This window comes from Suncus etruscus, chromosome 1, assembly GCF_024139225.1.
Source record: "Suncus etruscus isolate mSunEtr1 chromosome 1, mSunEtr1.pri.cur, whole genome shotgun sequence".
In the NCBI taxonomy this organism is placed as follows: Eukaryota; Metazoa; Chordata; class Mammalia; order Eulipotyphla; family Soricidae; genus Suncus; species Suncus etruscus.
This window is the reverse complement of record NC_064848.1, coordinates 193,915,712-193,930,988: the sequence shown is the minus strand read 5'-3', so window position 1 is coordinate 193,930,988 and position 15,277 is coordinate 193,915,712. Positions and strand designations below refer to the sequence as shown.

Here is a 15,277-nt window from a genome sequence, read left to right as displayed (position 1 = left end):
TTTAATTATTTCTTCTGAACATGAATAGAACATTGAGTGAAGATCATGAACAGTTCTTCTGAACATGGCATCTTTTGCCAATTCCCTTGCTGCCAGAGACTTTGAGCAGCGCTTCTTCTCACAAATCTGAACCACATTTGGCTTTAGAGAGGAAGCAGTTGAGACCCTCAGTATGGCTTGAAGATGATCATCATTAAGTCTAGGCCTGTACTTTGACTTATTGAAGTTCAATGTGGAGAATAACTTTTCACACAAATATGTGCTCCCAAAAAAGCACATGGTGCGCTTGAACATTCGGGAAAGCTCAGGGAAGCTGGGGGGCAATTCTCTCAAAAATTGCCCATGTATGTCTGCTTTTCCACTAATCTCCCTGAACTTGCCTTTGAGATCAGAGTTGCATTGCAGGTCAATGAGCTCCATTTGAAGCACAGGAGGGGCATCTTGCACGTCAAAGGAAAAGGGGTCCACAAAAATTTGGAAAGTGGCTCTGTGCTTTTTGAAGTCTGCAAATCTGTGATCAAATCCTTCTCTAGCTTCAAAATAGCATCAACATATTTCTCACCACTGAATGGTATGCCTGCATCCACAAGTTCCTTGTATGCTGGGAAATGGCAAAGGTTTGTCTGAGAGAGCTGGGATTTCCATAACACAAGTTTTGTGCAGAATTTCTGTCACGTTGTCATAGGCAGCACTGATAAGCTGCCCCGGGCCTTGTAACATCTTGTTTAGTTCATTCAGCTTATGTGTGATGTCAACAAGAAAAGCTAAGTCCATGAGCCATTTGTGATCACTCAACTCAGAAACAGCATTCCCATCCTTCTCCATGAAGGCTTTCACTTCTTCTCTCAACTCAAAAAAATTTTTTCAGGACATTTCCCCTGCTGAGCCAACGTACCTCGGTGAAATAGAGCACATCTCCATATTCTGACTCCATTTCCTATAAAAAAAAAAAGCACGAACCTCCTGTGCTTAAGCCCCTGGATCTGATTTGGTTGATGCATTTCACAACAGACATCACATTGTCACATGGGCAGGCATTTACTGCAAAGGGGCCTGCTGATGGATAATGCTAGTGAAGAGCAATGGCCTTCTCTACGCCCTCCTCTTCAAGTTTTTTTGAACAAGTGCCACCAGTCTATTTTTCCTCCCTGTCATCAATGGTGCCTCCATTGGTTATTATTCCCAACAAACCTCTTCCATGGCAAACCTGCATTCTCAATGCATCACACAGATGCCAAAATATCTCATTAGTGGTGTGGTCTGGCCAATGCATTGAAATTATTGTGAGCAGCTCCTCTGTCAATTCAAAATTGCAATCAACAACATGGACATAAATTGTGAGCTGCGCAGTGTCTATTATATCTGTGCCCTCATCAAGAGCAACTGAGTATGCATCAAAACATTTGGCTTTCTCACATAGTTGATAATGTCACTTGACATGTCAGAAATGCACTCTGCCACAGTGTTGGCAGAAAGGCTGATTTTGCTACAACTGACCATTTCTTTTCCGGACAGATAATACTTGCAGCCTGTAACATGCATTCTTTAACAAACTCTCCTTCTGTGAATGGTTTCCCTGCCTTAGCAATCATCTCACTAACCATGTAACTAGCTTTCAACTGATGCAACATTCTCTTTGGTTGCTTTCTTGAAGAAATCTTGTTGCCTCATTAGACATGCTTTAAGACTGACAACCCGCTTGGCTCTCTCATTTCCTTGATATTTTGCACATTCCTCAGCATGTTTAGTTGAATAATGGCATTTCAAGTTGTATTCCTTGTGCACTGCAACTTTCTCTGAGCAAATAAGACATGTGGGGATGCCCCTGGGCTCAACAAAGAAATACTGCGTCTCCCACTTTTCCTGAAATTGTGCTCGTCATCAATCTTTCTCTTCACTGCAGGCTTTGATGAAGTCATGATGAAGGTATGACAAGATCTAATTCTGTAATAAACTTCTCTCCCTTAGGCCTCTGATAATGCAAGAGACAGTGGGCAGGGGCAGCAGAAATGACGTCTGCGCTAGGCGCAAAGTATTCGTGATTATTCGCTTACCGAATATTCGCAATGAAAAAATCGCATTAGTAAGAAAAAAATCGCAAAAAATCGCATTAAACATTGCATACCCCAAACGGAACTGCTCGGGGCATGCGAATGTTTAATGCGACTTTTTTCTTACTAATGCGATTTTTCATTGCGAATATTCGGTAAACGAATAATCACGAATACTTTGATATTTGAAGGCCAGCAGCGGGCCACAAAAGGCCCATGGGCTGCAAGTTTGAGACCCCTGGACTAGACTCTCCCATCAAAAGCCATAGAGCAACTGGATGGATCAGAAGACAAACCCATCTAAAAACCAGTATCATTATTATTAGTGAAAACCTGAGAGCACTCGGAGATCAGGCACAAGGAAAGGATATCTATCCACTGTCTGCACTTTCATTCATTATAGCATTAGAAGTTCTAGTAACAGCAGTCAGGCAAGAAAAAGAAATCCAAGTTGGAAAGGAAGAATTTTAAATCAAAACTATTTGCAGATGACATAATATATAGATGACCCCAAGGAGTTCACTAAAAAGCTATTAACAATAAGCCAATACAGTAGTTGGCTACAAAGTCAATATGCATTGATCACGTGTGGGAATGTCAATAACATTCCTACATGCAAGTAATTAACTAGGAAACAAAGAGATCAAAGAGAACTCTGCACCAATTAAAATGTGTCCAAAAATATCAAATACCTAGGAATCACCTTAACAAAAACATGAGCGCTCTATACTATGAAATGCATCGGTAGGGGCCAGAGAGATAATATGGAGGTAAGGTGTTTGCCTTGCATGCAGAAGGAGGGTGGTTCAAATCCTGGCCTCCCATATGGTCCCCTGAGCCTGCCAGAATTGATTTCTGATCATAGAGCCAGGAGTAACTCCTGAGCAATGCCGGGTATGACCAAAAGACCAATAAATAAATAAATAAATAAATAAATAAATAAATAAATAAATAAATAAATAAATAAATAAAAGGTTAATGAACAAAAATAAATGGGAACATATCAGATCAAAGAGTTTCTACATGATAAAAGAAACATGGGCTAGAACTCAGATACCTAACTGAATGGAAGAAAATATTTGCACTCAGATCAAAAGTAATTATCGAGACATATAAAATACTCACAAAGATCAACAATAACAAAGATGTAGAAATGTTCCATTTTTCCCTTGAGATTTAGAAATCAATGAAAAGATGACTTCATAGATCACTGCTTTTGCCCCTTGAAATGTCAGTACTGAGAAAAATAAAATCAAACTGCTTTTATATAAAGAAGACTCCTTTCAGGGATTGGGCTCTAATTCAATGTGTTAATACGCACAACAAGGAAACAATACAAGGCCCGTGGGAATCCTAATAGTAAACCAGGTGCCCACACTGTCTCCTCTATAATGAAACTGAAGCAGCAGAAAAGGGCCCACCTACGCTCCCTGGGGTCCTTGGGCCATGGAGCTGACATTCCAGATGGTGATGACAGATAACAAACAAGGGCTTCTGAGACTTGACTTGGTGAGTTGTTAGTTTTTTAATATTATAGGAAATTGATAGGGCCAGAGAGATAGCACAGGGTAGGGTGTTTGCCTTGCAAGCTTGCCAGGACCAATTTCTGAGCAGAGAGCCAGGAGTACCCTGAACGACGTCGGGTGTGGCCCAAAACCAAAAAAAGAAAGAGCGAGAGAGTGAGAGAGAGCAAAAGAGGGAAGGGAGGGAGGGAAGGAGGGAGGGGGAGGGAGGGAGGGAGGGAGGGGGGAGGGAGGGAGGGAGGGAGGAAGGATTGAGAGAACACAGTGGATAAGGTGCTTGCCTTTCACAAGGCTGACCTGGGTTTGATCCTGAAATCCCATATGGTCCCTTGAGCACTAATAGGAATGATTCCTGAGTGCAGAGCCAGGAATGAACCCTGAGCAATGCAGGGTGTGAACCCAAAACAAAACAAACAAAAATCTTAAGAACTGTGATTTACAAAGTAACTGATATTTGAGTTTTAGACATACAGTATTCCAGCAGCAGTCCCACGACCAATGGAGCCTTGACTTGTTTACTGTAAACTAAGTTTAGACACCACTGGAGGGGAGGCAATTTAAACTCATGGGCCTGGAATGAAGTCTATGTTTCCATACAAGCTCAGCTATTTCTTAACCACATCTCAAACTCCCTTAAGTATCAGAAGAGAATAAAGTCACTTTCGGAGGACAACTGTGAGGATGCAATGAAATAACAATGGATATAAATCATAATGCAACTGCTGAAATTATAGACAGTACCAAAAAATGAGACATTTTCGTATCACTTACTTGTGGTAATTCTCCTTTTTCTCATCTCTCCAGTTTTTATTTAACTGGTGAATTTTCACAGCTACGTATCTTTGTTCTGTTAGATCAAATGCCTACAATGCAAAGGAATAAATCACATTGTGGATAAAGGCTAACAGGAATGACAGGCAACTGATTTGAGCTTCAAAACAGCAGCGAACAACAACATATCACGCTCTGGTTTACGGTGGCAAGCACCTTGAAGTGCGTGGACAGAGCACCTGGAAGTCTCCAAACACATGGGCACCCAGTGTTAGAAAGTAAAACCAAGCAGACACCACCTGCTTGCACCCACGAGCAGTGCAAGTCTCAGAAGTCATTTCCAAACAATTCTCTTTAACATCATCTTCTCTCTTCATTAAGATCCTTTTTTCTTTATTTTTAAACTTAATTAAAGAACAGTGATTTACAAAGTTATTGATAGTTGAGTCCTAGGTATGTAATATTTTAATACCAGTCCTACCACCAGTGTCCCATGCTCCATCACCTCCACAACTTCTCCCTCCCCGACTGCCTGCCCTCCACCTTGGCAGGCACATTACTAAGTTCAACGGTTGCAGCTTAGACCTTCTTTTTGGTGGACCAATGGACAACAAAAATGATGTACATGCACGCAGAGAAATGCTATTCGGCCTTCAAAATGGGAAAGGAATCCTGTGATACTCTTCAATATGGACTAATTTCAAGAAATACTGTATTTCAGAGAAGTCCACTATAGAAAGACTGAAACTGGATAATTCTTCCTAAAAGAAGCATCTAAAAGTCACCAAATTCAGAGGACTACAAACAAAGAAGGCTGGTGCCAGTGGTGAGTGGGAGAGTGTATGTTTCAGTTTTGCAAAAGGAAAAAGTTCTGTGGGCTAAAGGAATACTATAGGGAGGAAGGCGTTTGCCTGGCAATCCTTGTGGTTCCCCAAACCCTACCAGAAGTGCACCCTGAGCACAAAGCCAGAGCCAGATGTGCCCCCCCCACAAAAACAAACAAACAAGGAAAAACAGGAGAGCCCCCTTCCCTCTAATGGCACAAATAGGTGCGGGCCAAAATGTTTTTTTTTTTTTTTTTTGGTTTTTGGTTTTTGGGCCACACCCGGCGGTGCTCAGAGGTTACTTCTGGCTGTTTGCTCAGAAATAGATCCTGGCAGGCACGGGGGACCATATGGGACACTGGGATTCGAACCAACCACCTTTGGTCCTGGATCGGCTGCTTGCGAGGCAAATGCCGTTGTGCTGTCTCTCCGGGCCCAGGCCAAAATATTTTTAAGAACTGAAGCATTTGCCTTGAATGTGGCTGGCCTAGGTTCAATCCCTGGCATCCCATATGGTCCCCCAAGACTGCCAGGAGTAAGTTGTGAGCGCAGAATCTGGAGTAACCTCTGAGCAATACTGTATAAAAGGAAGGAAAGAAGAAAGAGGAGGGAGGGAAGGAGGGAAGGAGTAAAGGTGGGAGGGTGGGAGTGATCAATCAGGCCTGACAGGCTGGGCCCAATGTTTTCCTCCAGGACACTGCAAGGTGCCTAGAGGAGCTCAGATAAAGCGTGTGCCAGCATGTGTGGGTTTCTAGGATCAATCCTGCACAATGAAATGAAAATGACACCAACAACGGTGATTTTCTCAGTCAGCTCTAACACACTTTCAGTGAGTCAAGGTCCATTTAATATAAAAGCGTTCCCCAGGGCAGAAGGAAACTCTGACCTAGAACCATGATGTCAAAGCTGGATAGCGCTGCCTACACAAAGAAAAGGACTAGGGTCCAGATCCACTTAAGAGCACGTAAGAAAGTAAGACACTGGAAAATCACACCAGCAGTACAGTTAAAATGGTATGACACGTCTGGAAAGGAATGATGGTGACAGTCACGTAACACTGAGAATACACACTGAACTGAATGCTTAAAAATGGATACAGGAGCTAATTTTATGTTTCTATCATAGATTACAGTTTGCTCTCCCTAGCCTGTGTCCGCTCTTGAACATGTATTTCTGTCTCTTTGCTTGTTACTCTTTTTTTTTTTTTTTTTTTTTTTTGGTTTTTGGGCCACACCCGTTTGACGCTCAGGGGTTACTCCTGGCTATGTGCTCAGAAATCGCCCCTGGCTTGGGGGGACCATATGGGATGCCGGGGGATCGAACCGCGGTCCTTCCTTGGCTAGCGCTTGCAAGGCAGACACCTTACCTCCAGCGCCACCTACCCGGCCCCTGCTTGTTACTCTTGATCAAGCCCTTGTTCTCCCTTAAAAATACTCTCCTCTCCTCTCCCTTCCTCCCTCTTTCTCTCTATTGCTTAGCTTTCTTTTCTCCTCCTTCTTTCCCTTCATATCTTCCCTCTCTCCTCTCTTTCTCTCTCCCCCTCCCTTCCTTCTTCCCTCTCAAAATTTCTTAAAATACAATTTTATTAAAGCCTCACGACTTACAATGTTCCTCATAGTTGGGTTTCAGACACACTATGTCCCACCACCAGTATCTTCTTTGCTCCCACCACCTATCCCTAACCCCTGCCCTCACATCTTTCTAAGTATATTTCATTTGATAAAACACTGTCTTGTTTCACTTCTAAAAAAGAGGGAAGACAGGGGCCAGGAGTTAATACATCAGTTGGGGCGCATGGCTGGCAGGTCACCTTTGTACAGCAGGGACCCACCACTGCCAGCCCCAGCAGCATCAGGACGCAGAGAGGACCCAGGGTCCGAGGACAGCCCATGTTGAATCTCTTGAGCACCGGCTGCTCAGGATGCCAAAGAAAGGCAGGGGGGCACAGCAGAACTGCTTGCTTCTTTTTATCTGAGATAAAAACCAATTACTTCAAAGAGTTCTCACATGTAGATTCACATAGGTGTAATGCTCCAGAAAGAAGAGAATCACCAGGCCTAGGCAGTGAAAACCGCTTCATTCACCATTTGGCAGTGCCAGAAACAGAGAGAAATTTCAAGAGCTGAGGCTGGTAAACAGGAGTTAGGTTTCCTCCTCAATTTAGGGAAAATCAACTGGGAGCATTAATAATTTGTACTTTGCTGGCCCTGTGGAAAGACTGAGTTTTCAAATGTGTGTGCAAGATGCCAGCATGACTAGACACTCTGTTCTCTGACGTAAAAGGTCACTTGACTTTAAACAGAATGCAGGGTTCCGAATAAAATTAACTTTAAGAAGAGGGCCTAGGGCGAGGGAGATGGGGTGGGGTACAGGAGAGAGGGGAGAATAGAGAGAGGGAAAGAAGGGATGAGGGGGAGCGGAGAGGGAGCTTGGGTAGCGCAGAGGGTAGAGGGAGGAAGGAAAAAATGTTCGTAAAGAGAAAGAAGGCCAGAGGGGCTGTGGGAAGACAGGGAGAGAGGGTGGAAGGGAAGAAGTATAGGAGGGGGTGAAAATGAAAGTGGGTCAGACAGGAAGGATGAGGAGAATGAGAGTCACATAATTGTACCACCCAGAAAGGAGTGCCCTTTCCTTTCCTGTTTGTTCCCCTTTGGGTGCAAGAGATCAAACCCAGGGGCTCATAGATGTACTTTACTATCCCCAATCTCCTGGGTTTTTAATCTTTTTTTTTCTTTAACTCAAAAATAGGGTAAAAATATTACATCCTTATTTCCTGAAGTTCACTAGGAACATTTCTCCCAAGTATACAGGTTTCTTAAAGTTTTTTATTTTTATTTCAAACAACAAATGTCACCTAGAGTTATTATTCTAAATGTTCTCCAAGCTGGTAATAACAAATAAACTTCGATCTTTGTGCCCGATTCTTCATACTGACCTTGTAAACTTCACTGAAACCTCCTCTACCCAAAAGATGTAACAACAAATATCTGTCATTTAGCGTTGGATGGTCTTTAAATCTGTGGAAACAGGAATATGTCACAGCCTATAGTAATGAACCATAAACACTCCCATATTTGCAAAACTTCTATATCATCAAACATACTAAGCACATGATTACAGCTCAGCCTGTAATCTCAGTCTGGCTGGCAGACAATTTCAACATGGCTATTTCTGAGCACAAAGTAACACAACTCAACCAGCCAAATTAATGACACTGCAGTTCTCTGGCTATAGAGTCACAACACAGATGAAGACCTCAGCAGGGCCACAGCTAGAGTGGTAACCTTTCATGACTTCCTCCTTTCCTGCTCTGCAGTCAGTGAAGGCTAGATGCAAACTGCACAATCTGGTTCTTTTAAGAACCACATGTTTTGCTTAGAACAAAGTCTTCGATGGCCAAAGTGATAGCACAATGGGTAGGGTGTTTGCCTTGCACATGGTCAACCTGGGTTTGATCCCAGCATCCCATATGGTCCTGTGAGCCTGCCAGGAGTAACCCCTGAGCATTACTGGTTATGACCCAAAAGCCAGGGGGTTGGGTGGGGAAAACAAAACAAAAACAACAAAATACCTGGAGGCCAGAGAGATAGCACAGCAGTAGGGCATATGCCTTGCACATGGCTGACCAGGTTCGATCCCCGGCACCCCATATGGTCCCCCGAACCTGCCAGGAGCAATTTCTCAGTGTGTGGTCCAAAACCAATTTCTGAGTGTGGCCAAAAAAAAAAAAAAAAAATTTTTAAAAACCAGCTGAAAAGTCTAAAAAAAAAAAACAAGACCAGCAAGTTTTAATCATACAGCTGTTTTCCACATACAGGACTCCAACTTGATATTGTTTTCTAAGAAAAAGAAATGAGAGATCCTAACAAAAATCACTGTACAATGTTGCTACCTATACAGCTAGAGCAACAGTACAGCAGGCAGGGCATTTGCCTTGCACGTGACGGGCTTGATCCCTGGCACACCTGATCCCCCAAGAACTGACAGCAGTCACCCCTGGGAACAGAGCAAGGAGAAAGCCCAGAACACCATTGGGTGAGGCCCAAACACCAAAACAGAATGTTCCTACTTGCCCTTGGTCTTTAATACACAACCAGATTATTAATTTAAATTACTTATCTTTATTTTCAGACAGTAGCATGTTTATGGGAAGACTCTACTAAATGGGAGTCAGTTTTATAATCTGACACCAGGTAAACAAGTTTATTCCTATGTTCAGACACACTAGGTATGGATCTCTGGCCAGGGTCACACAATTTTTCTATTTCTGTTTCCAGAGGTTCTAGAGAACAGAGACAGTGCCCAACACTGAGAGTGATGAGTAACTACCACTGCCTATTTTTTAAAAAGCTGTATCCCACACTCTCTTTCAAAAGATTTTGGAGTTAGAAAAATGTAGAGGTATGGGGCCGGAGCAGTGGCATGGAGCAGTAAGGTGTTTGCCTTGCCCGAGTTAGCCTAGGACGGACCACGGTTCGATCTCCCCTAGGACGGACCACGGTTCGATCTCCCCGCATCCCACATAGTCCCCCAAGCCAGGAGCAATTTCTGAGCGCATAGCTAGGAGTAACCCCTGAACGTCACCGGGTGTACACCCAAAAAAACAAAAAGAAAATAAGAAAAATGTAGGGGGCTGAAGCAACAGCACAGCAGGCAGGGCATTTTTGCCTTGCCCATGGCCGATTTGGGTTCAATCCCTAGCATTCCAAATGGTCACCCAAGCCTGCCAGGAGTGATTTCTGAGTGCAGAGTCAGAGAGTAACCCAAGCGTCGCTGGGTGTGTGACCCCCCCCAAAATAAAAAACAAACACAAAAAGTAGTAAAAATCAGATCACGGATAGGACTATTTTCCACTTGCAATCTGTTGTGCCCAATTTTCATCTGTTAAATGACATTTACCTGTAAATGTACTAAAATTAAAGAAAAATTTTCCTGTACTTTGGTGGAGGATGTAGTGCTGAAATGATTTATGAAAGAAACCCCACCATTAATAGTATCGGATACCAAGGTGTTTAAAATAAAAATTTCTTTTTAAAAGGTTTACTTAGGGGCCGGGCGGTGGCGCTAAAGGTAAGGTGCCTGCCTTGCCTGCGCTATCCTTGGACGGACTGCGGTTCGATCCCCCGGTGTCCCATATGGTCCCCCAAGCCAGGAGCAACTTCTGAGCGCATAGCCAGGAGTAACCCCTGAGCGTTACCGGGTGTGGCCCAAAAAAAAAAAAAAAAAAAAAAAAAAAGGTTTACTTAACGGGGCCTGAGCGACAGCACAGCAGTAGGGCATTTGCCTTGCACGAGGCTGACTCAGGATAGACCTGGGTTCAATCCCCAGCGTCCCATATGGTCCCCCGAGCCAGGAGGGATGTCTGAGCGAATATCCAGGAATAACCCTTGAGAGTCAGTGGGTGTCGCCCAAAAACCAAAACCAAAACAAAACAAAAAAAGGGTTTACTTAAAATCTCAATATACAAATGGGTCTTAGAGGACACCCTGAAACTAGGTATCATTTCAACAATACTCAAATGGTACAAGCTTCCCTTTACTAAGCATCAGTAGGTGAATCTGATACAATGGTTCTATCTACCCAACCATAAAGTCAGTTTTAGTGGCTCTCCACTCGTGAATAATGTTGTAATGTCTAAATATATATTTGTAAATATCCAAACTAAAACTAATTTTGGTCATAAAACTCTAGTTCATGATCACAATTATTTCAATAAAATTTAAACAAAACAAAAACCTCTATTTCACCCTGTAGTAGTCAAAGACAACACGGAATCATTTGCCCAATTTATCTGAAGCAACATCATTGTTCTACTATTTGGGTCCGAAAGAGCCTAGCAATCTCCACCCCAACATACTCCCAGTTTGCTTACTGTGAATTATCTTCATTATGTATTCTTTTTAGTTCCCTGATATGTAGATTTCTAACCCTTTCTAGCCTTTCCAGCTCCGCCTGGATCTCCGCTTCTTCCTAAAGGAAAAAGGAAAATAACAGCTCAGAAAACAATAGCATACATTCTCCCGGTGAACAATTAAAGGACATGTCTATCACTGAAAAAGAACCGTTTCCGAATTCAGTTACTCTACAGTCAAAGCTGCATGTTTGTTTTAGGACTGGACTGTTTGTTCCCTGCCCACTCCCTCCATTCGGTCTGGAAGACTCCAGGTCCAGGTGCACCACCACTGAACATACCCCAGCCCCTGAAAGACTTCCCTTAGGCGCTAGAATTCTTTTTTTTTTGTTTTTTTTTTTGTTTGTTTGTTTGTTTTTGGGTCACACCCAGCCTGGCCTCTACGCTCAGAAATCGCTCCTGGCAGGAGCGGGAGACCATATGGGATGCCGGGATTTGAACCTTCATCTTCTGCATGCAAGGTAAACACCTTACCTCCATGCTATCTCTCCAGCCCTAGGAGCTAGTATTCTTATAATATCATCAACCCAAGCCCAAGCAAACTTAATAAAATTCAAACCATATACAGGAATGCAGAAGTAAAAGTCCTCTGCCTACACCTACTCCCTTTAAACTGTTTATGTTTCTAGGTAATTTTCCAGAAATACTTTGTATATATACCCATGCAGAGTATGACCTTTTTTATAAACAGCATAACTCTGATTATCTTGGTTCTCTTCTGTAAGTGTAGATTACATTTAGTACCTTAAATTCCAACGATTTAATGAGATCTGAGGACTCAGCAGGGGAAAACACCAACAGTAACTCACTACAAATGTTTACTGACTGGCTGGCCAGTCTTATCTAGCGAACCATCTGAAATGGCCAAAGGTCTGCGGAATTAATAGAAATGATCTCTCCATCGAGACACCTCAGGAGCATATTAGTATCAATTCCACAGGGGCACATCGCAATGCCACAGAAAGTACACAGCCTCACAGTTGAGGCACTAGACAAGGGCTGTTTCAGTATCAGTTTCCCAACTCTTACTGTATGTTTAATTTCTGCAATAAGGTTAATCATTTATAAACTTTGAACACAGAATTATCTATTGGCATAGACTGGTGGCAAAGTGATGGCAGGAGTTGGCCTGAAGACAAAAAGAGGCAAGTACCATCTTAGAGTGGAGGGCCTGGCCGAACATTCACAATTCCTGAGCTCAGGTTACATTTGGCAGAGGACCGAGTCATCTCAACAACAAATACAAACTCCAAATAGCATTTTCCAGACCGGTTTTTTTCACTTATGTTTACCTTTTTAAGATGACCTAATCTGAGTTTGAAAATTTCTTCTTGTTCATGGTATTCTGCTAATGTTAACCTAGGGAGGAAAAAAAATCAAAGTTTTAGTAAATCTCTAAGCACCTTTCTAAAGAGAAATACTAATGAATGCTATATGTCTTATTTACTCTTAGTTCAAATAACTAAAAAATAGGTGATAAGTTATCATACAATTCCTTAACAAGAGAAAATATATGTGCTTTATATATGTGTTGCGAAGGAAGGATTTCAAACTAAAAAGTCTACTAATTTTTATTTAAAAAAAAAAAAAAAAAGATAAAAATAGGGGCGGTGGCACAAGCCATAGGGCATCTGCCTTGTGTGCGCAAACCTAGGATGAACCATGGTTCAATTCCTCAGTGTCCCATATGGTCCCCCAAGCCAGGAGTAAATTCTGAGCGTCACAAGGTGTGGCCCAAAGAGGGGAGAGAGGGAGAGAGTAAGGGAGAAATAGAGGGAGGGAGAGAGAGGGAGAGAGAGGGAGAGAGAGAGAGAGAGAGAGAGAGAGAGAGAGAGAGAGAGAGAGAGAGAGAGAAATAAGCTACATATTTATAAAAGGAAGTTTGTCTCCCAAACACTCAACACAGAAGAAAATCCATTGAAGAGATAGTCAAAAGTTTATGTCTAAAAAAAATTTTTTTTTAATTTATTTTAAAATCATAGCCTGCTGTTCTGGCTCTGCACTAAGTAATCATTCCTGGCAGGCTTGAGGGACCATACCGAATGCTAAGGATTGAACCCAGGTCAGCTGCATGCCAGGAAAATGGCCTCTCCACTGCCTATTACTCTGGACCTTGTGCCTTCAATTTTTTAAGGAGCAAAATATTAAACCAACAAATTTGATCATTCTTGAGACTATAATAACAAGAAGCGAAAAGACAGTGGAAAGAGCCAGGATTTAGAGTGTGAGACCTAGAGTTTAAAGTACATTGCAGGCCTCTCACCATCTGGCCTTGGCAAGCAATTTGATCCTCTCAAGTCTCAGTTTCCTGAAAATGTAGCAAGTAACGATAACACCTATTCTAACGAAACTACTGGCTATCAATGAGCCTATGAAAAGAGTCTATCATTTATAAAATGCTAATTATACACATTACTCAAAAAGGCTGTCTTGATGGGCAATTATTACTCATATTATACTCTACCAATCCCAATCTCAAGAATCCTATGAGTGTACATATAAAAAGCGATATCTTATTCCTCCATCTTCACCCTCTTCACATTCTAGAAGCAAACACACATACTTCCCGAAGTTTGAGATGTCACTGTTTAGATATATTCGAACTAGCTGGAGAAAGAAGTAGCTATCCTACCAACCAGGTGGGGCTACAAAACAAGAGCCTTTGATGTCTCACTCAAAGAAAACCAAGGATTAACAACAAGTATTCCCACTAGGGCAGTTCTAACTATCTCTCTTCAGTTGCTTACTTCATTAGTCCATTGTAAACTGGTAAAACAGGGGAAATGAAAAAATCATTACCTAAAGAATTCTTTCTGCCTGACATGAGTTTAATACCAGCAATGGATAATGTGACTCACTCCACAACTCCAGGCTGTTTTTGGCTTCTGGTCAAAGGAATGAGCCAAGTCAGAGACACTCTAATTAAAAAGTGAACCAAAGGCCTTCCAGCTTGGATTTTACATACACAGGACTCCAGATGCCAATTGTTTACTGACACACTATTAGTCTGGAGTGAATCGAAATTACTGCATAATGGCGAGGAAACAACCTATGCCCTCTTTATAAATGGCTTAACATCGTGCAACTCAATACTATTCAAGTGGTACTCCTAGGGAGAGAATTCATTGGCAAGATAAATACAAGAGTAACAAAAGAAGACAAAGGTAAGATTAGGAAACACATTTTTTGCCTTGAGACTTGTTCAAATCTCGGCTCCTAATTTGGAATGTTTAATGTCTTTTCATCTTATTGAGAATGCGATCTTAAATATTTGTAATTACAGGAAAGATGTCCTCCCAAATTTAACTGCTATGCATAAATGATTAATTTACTTATAAGTAAATATAATATGTGCTCCTGACGCTTGAACATTATCTCTATACCATTATCTCTGTATCCCCAGGCACCAAAACAGGGTGCATCTGAACATGTAACACAGGCTTACTAAATAAACATCAGGAAAAAGGCCTCCTAATATATACAAAATCTACAGAGGATTGATAGAAGTCATCTTTCTCATTAGAATGAGAAAAGGTTAATTTCCAGAATGTAATGGACTTTTAATGATGGTGATAATACAAGTAATAGTGGTGCAATCCACTTGAGAACTATGGCCTGCTTTTGTGAACTGAGTTAAAAACACAAAAGATGTATTATTGGTCAAGAAATACAAAATCACTATCTTATATTTGTGGGTATATATATACCTTGAACAACAGCGTAAAAAAAGTTAACACTTGTTCTTAAGATATTAGTATTTTTCCTTTGGTCCCAGAACAGGGGAAAAAATACTGCCTGTGTCAATTTGACTTACTGGGAAAAAAAAATGTCCTCTTCCTAAAATAATAGCTGTTCTTACTCAACTTACTGAGTTTGTGATTGTTCCCAAGTACTCCCTAACCAATAAAGAACATCCTTCAGCTGAGCATTCTTCAATCTGAAGCAGCAGCCAGGCAATCTCCACACAGTCATACCTATTTTCCAAACATGGAGCTACATACAAGCAAGTTTCTTGGAACTTCATTGAATACAATAAAGCCATCACATTTGTTGTAAGAATGGCCAAAGCTCAGTATGTCAAGTTAAATGACATTACCTTCCTACCTTATCCAAGACTTTCCTCAATGAGAACAGTATTACAAAACTGAGTTAATAGTGAAGAGTTGGGCAGATTCATTAGCATAACTAAAAATAGATAAA

General features: G+C 41.7%; 1 protein-coding gene across 1 annotated transcript in view; it reads right to left on the bottom strand.

Annotated features, from left to right (window-relative positions):
• Window positions 1–15,277, bottom strand: part of TLK2 (tousled like kinase 2) — a 58,334-nt gene that overhangs the window by 20,231 nt on the left and 22,826 nt on the right. The window contains exons 7-10 of the mRNA XM_049780377.1: window positions 12,370–12,436; window positions 11,039–11,136; window positions 8,102–8,183; window positions 4,346–4,437 (exon numbers count right to left, since the gene is read on the bottom strand). Of these exons, the coding sequence (XP_049636334.1) occupies window positions 4,346–4,437; window positions 8,102–8,183; window positions 11,039–11,136; window positions 12,370–12,436 (339 nt within the window). The remainder of the gene's footprint in view (window positions 1–4,345; window positions 4,438–8,101; window positions 8,184–11,038; window positions 11,137–12,369; window positions 12,437–15,277) is intronic.